Source organism: Cynoglossus semilaevis, chromosome 13 (assembly GCF_000523025.1).
Source record: "Cynoglossus semilaevis isolate Cse_v1.0 chromosome 13, Cse_v1.0, whole genome shotgun sequence".
Taxonomy (NCBI): domain Eukaryota; kingdom Metazoa; phylum Chordata; class Actinopteri; order Pleuronectiformes; family Cynoglossidae; genus Cynoglossus; species Cynoglossus semilaevis.
Window position 1 is genome coordinate 2,267,511 of NC_024319.1, and position 2,922 is coordinate 2,270,432.

General features: G+C 49.7%; 1 protein-coding gene across 1 annotated transcript in view; it reads right to left on the reverse strand.

Annotated features, from left to right (window-relative positions):
• clcn1b (chloride channel, voltage-sensitive 1b) overlaps positions 1–2,922 on the reverse strand; it is a 21,143-nt gene that overhangs the window by 13,106 nt on the left and 5,115 nt on the right. Inside the window, exons 2-6 of the mRNA XM_025061468.1 lie at positions 2,667–2,895; positions 1,797–1,928; positions 1,588–1,716; positions 1,370–1,503; positions 737–814 (exon numbers count right to left, since the gene is read on the reverse strand). Coding sequence (XP_024917236.1) covers positions 737–814; positions 1,370–1,503; positions 1,588–1,716; positions 1,797–1,928; positions 2,667–2,895 — 702 coding nt within the window. The remainder of the gene's footprint in view (positions 1–736; positions 815–1,369; positions 1,504–1,587; positions 1,717–1,796; positions 1,929–2,666; positions 2,896–2,922) is intronic.

Here is a 2,922-nt window from a genome sequence, read left to right on the forward strand (position 1 = left end):
GGGGAGGGGGGGAGGGGGTGAGGGACATGGGAGGTCACTGTTAATACACATGCCAGACATTACCATCACACTATTAATACAGAGAGACACAAACACAGACCAGGTGTGAGAGTGGACAGAGAGAGAGAGACAAAACAAAGACGCAAGGGAAAGTGGGAGGAGCCAGCATGCACTGGGTGAGGTGTGTCTTCTTATGTCTGTCAAATTCAAGGACATTTCCATGACTCTCCAGGACTCAGATTGTGGCCCTGCAGCTGCCTCATGTGAGCTCAGAACCAGTGGATTAAAAAGTGTTGATAGAAGTTTAGAAGAAGGACATGGGATCGTTTTTAGATCTGGGACTGGATTAAAAAGTCAAGGGCAGAGCAGAGAGAGCGGGCGTCAATCTGGACGTGTCCAGGAGTTAACCCGACACGTCGCTCAAAACGCACCGAGTCAGAAGTATAACAAAGTTATTATTTATGAAAAATAACCTTTGATTTTTGTCACAGAGAACCAAAAAAAACTATTTATTTTAAAAAAATTAATAAATTATAAAAATTGAAAGGACGAAAATTGTCAATTTTTTTTCTGGAGCTCATAGAAACGCTGAGACTGAAGAGGTCAAACTCTGATGTTGTTATTGTTTTAGCTGCAGCGAGGGACGTCGTTAGAAGGACAGGACAGAGAGACAGGTCAGAGGGACAGGACAGAGAGACAGGTCAGAGAGACAGTTGAGGTCTGGGCCTCGTCTTACCTCGTAGACTCCAGAGAAGATGGACATGAAGCGACTCAGCACCGCGGCGCAGATACTGGCGATGTGGACGAACGGACCCTGAAGGTGACGGGACACACATGACATCATCAACACAGACAGAGTGAACGACAGAGTGAACGGCAGAGTGAACGACCCTGAGTGCCAACTGGGACGTGATGCGTCAGCAAAGACGGATGACGCTCTGAATGTTTGTGTTTGACAGTTGCTGTGCCACTGGAGCGGGCAGAACGAGTGCAGAGAGCGCCAAACATTTGCCCCCGTCCTGTGGGAGGAGGGGGGAGGAGGAGGGGGAGGAAGTTTGTCATCCTCTGTGCTGGAGGGGAAACAAACGGGGAGGACGATGACACTGGACTGACGGAGGGTGAGAGTCGGACAGGAAGTGGAAGTGAACCACTTGTTATTGTGACACTGACCACAACCGACCTTTGACCTCTGCTTTTTTTACCCATCCCCAAAGTCAGCAGGGGGCAGTGTGTGGGGACGGTGCCATGCTCTTATCCTTTCCCTGTACCTGTCTCCACCCTCCTTCCTCATCCTTTTTGGATAAAACCGTCTCCTAAGCCCACGCCTGCGGTGTGAACGCTGACGTTGGTGTCACGGGTGTGTGTTCACCTCTTTGCCCACCGGCATCCCGCTGCCCAGCCCCGCAGTCAGGCCGATGACTTTTGCGATGAAGGCCTTCAGTGTCAGATACTCCTTCAGGACCACGCCCCTCAGGATGGTCTTCAGCTCCGGGATCCCAGAACCTGAAACACACGGAGCAGTGTTTGTGTGCGCGAGTCAGTGACGGAGAGAGAGAGACGAGAGCCGGCGGCCGATGGAGAGATTACCGATGGCCTGTGGAGAAACCAGGTGACAGAAGAGCGAGGCGAACATGACGAGGATCATGGGATATGTGACCCAGGCCAGGTACTGCAGCGCCACGTTGCCCTTCAGCTCCCCGTGGATCCACTTATAGGCTGAAACAGGAAGAGAGGCATCAGTGACGGAGACATCAAAACCTGGAGCGGAGTCCTTCAGAGACCTGGACCGGTGGTACCTTGGAGGCTCTTAGCACTGGCGTAGTCCATGCTCCAGCTGACCAGAGCCATGGTCAGGCCCAGAAGGACGAGGAAAATCCAGTCATCCCCCATTTTGTTCACAATGTATCTCCTCACCCGAGTGAGACAATCTGGGACAGAGAGATAAAATTAATGATTCACCTCCGAGTCATTTATCACCGGCTTTAATTACTGTCAGTTATTTATTGTAGCAGAGCCTCAGAGGGAATCACTCAGTCTGACTGTTGGTCTACAGGGGGAGCTGTGGCACACACATCACACACACACCTGCATGCACACACACACACACGTTAAGGCCTTGTGGTGTGAGCTCACATTCATCAGTTTATTTGTGGTCAAAGTTTTAAAAGTTTTTTTAATATACTGTGTATTTTAAAAACTCATTTCTAACGATGTAACAATGTGTCGTGAATGGGTTAAAACAATCCATACAAATACTGACAATTCGCATTAGTTAAAATTAAAAAATTAGGAGGCGGCTGAGTTATCAAATACTGACAATTCGCATTAGTTAAAAATAAAAAATCTCATATCAAGGTGTACAGTAGGTGGCAGTATGCTGATAAAAACATTGGTTGTGACCCACTATCAAACCCAACCAAACGTGGGAAGAACTGCTGATAAAAACCACTTCCTGTTTCTTCTCTTCTTCTTCTTCTGTTGTTGTTTCATATATTGACAGTTAACCAGGTCAACCAGACCAGACCAGACCAGACGATGACGGGATTGGACGTGCATCGTTACGTTCACTGTATCGTTAAAGTCCAACGACCGGTGAAGCTGATTGGACCAGAGCTCCTTCATAGGGCCCGTTCTAAAGAACCACGATCACATGACCTCCTGTTCACCTTTGCATTTGGAGTAAGAACGAGTCTTGTGGGGAGTCGACGTGAGGTTCTGAAACGACTCCAGCGACATCGGCCGTTGGTGGTGGTGGTGATGGCGCCGGCCGAGGCCTCTGCGGCCCGAGGCTGCGTTGTTTTCCTCTCTCTGTTTCCTCCATTGTCTCTCCGTCAGCAGGCGGGCGGCCTCCCTCCGGGCGAAGTTCCCGAGCTGCTCCCTGTACTCACCGTACAGCTGCAACAGAGCGGGAAAAAAAAAGGC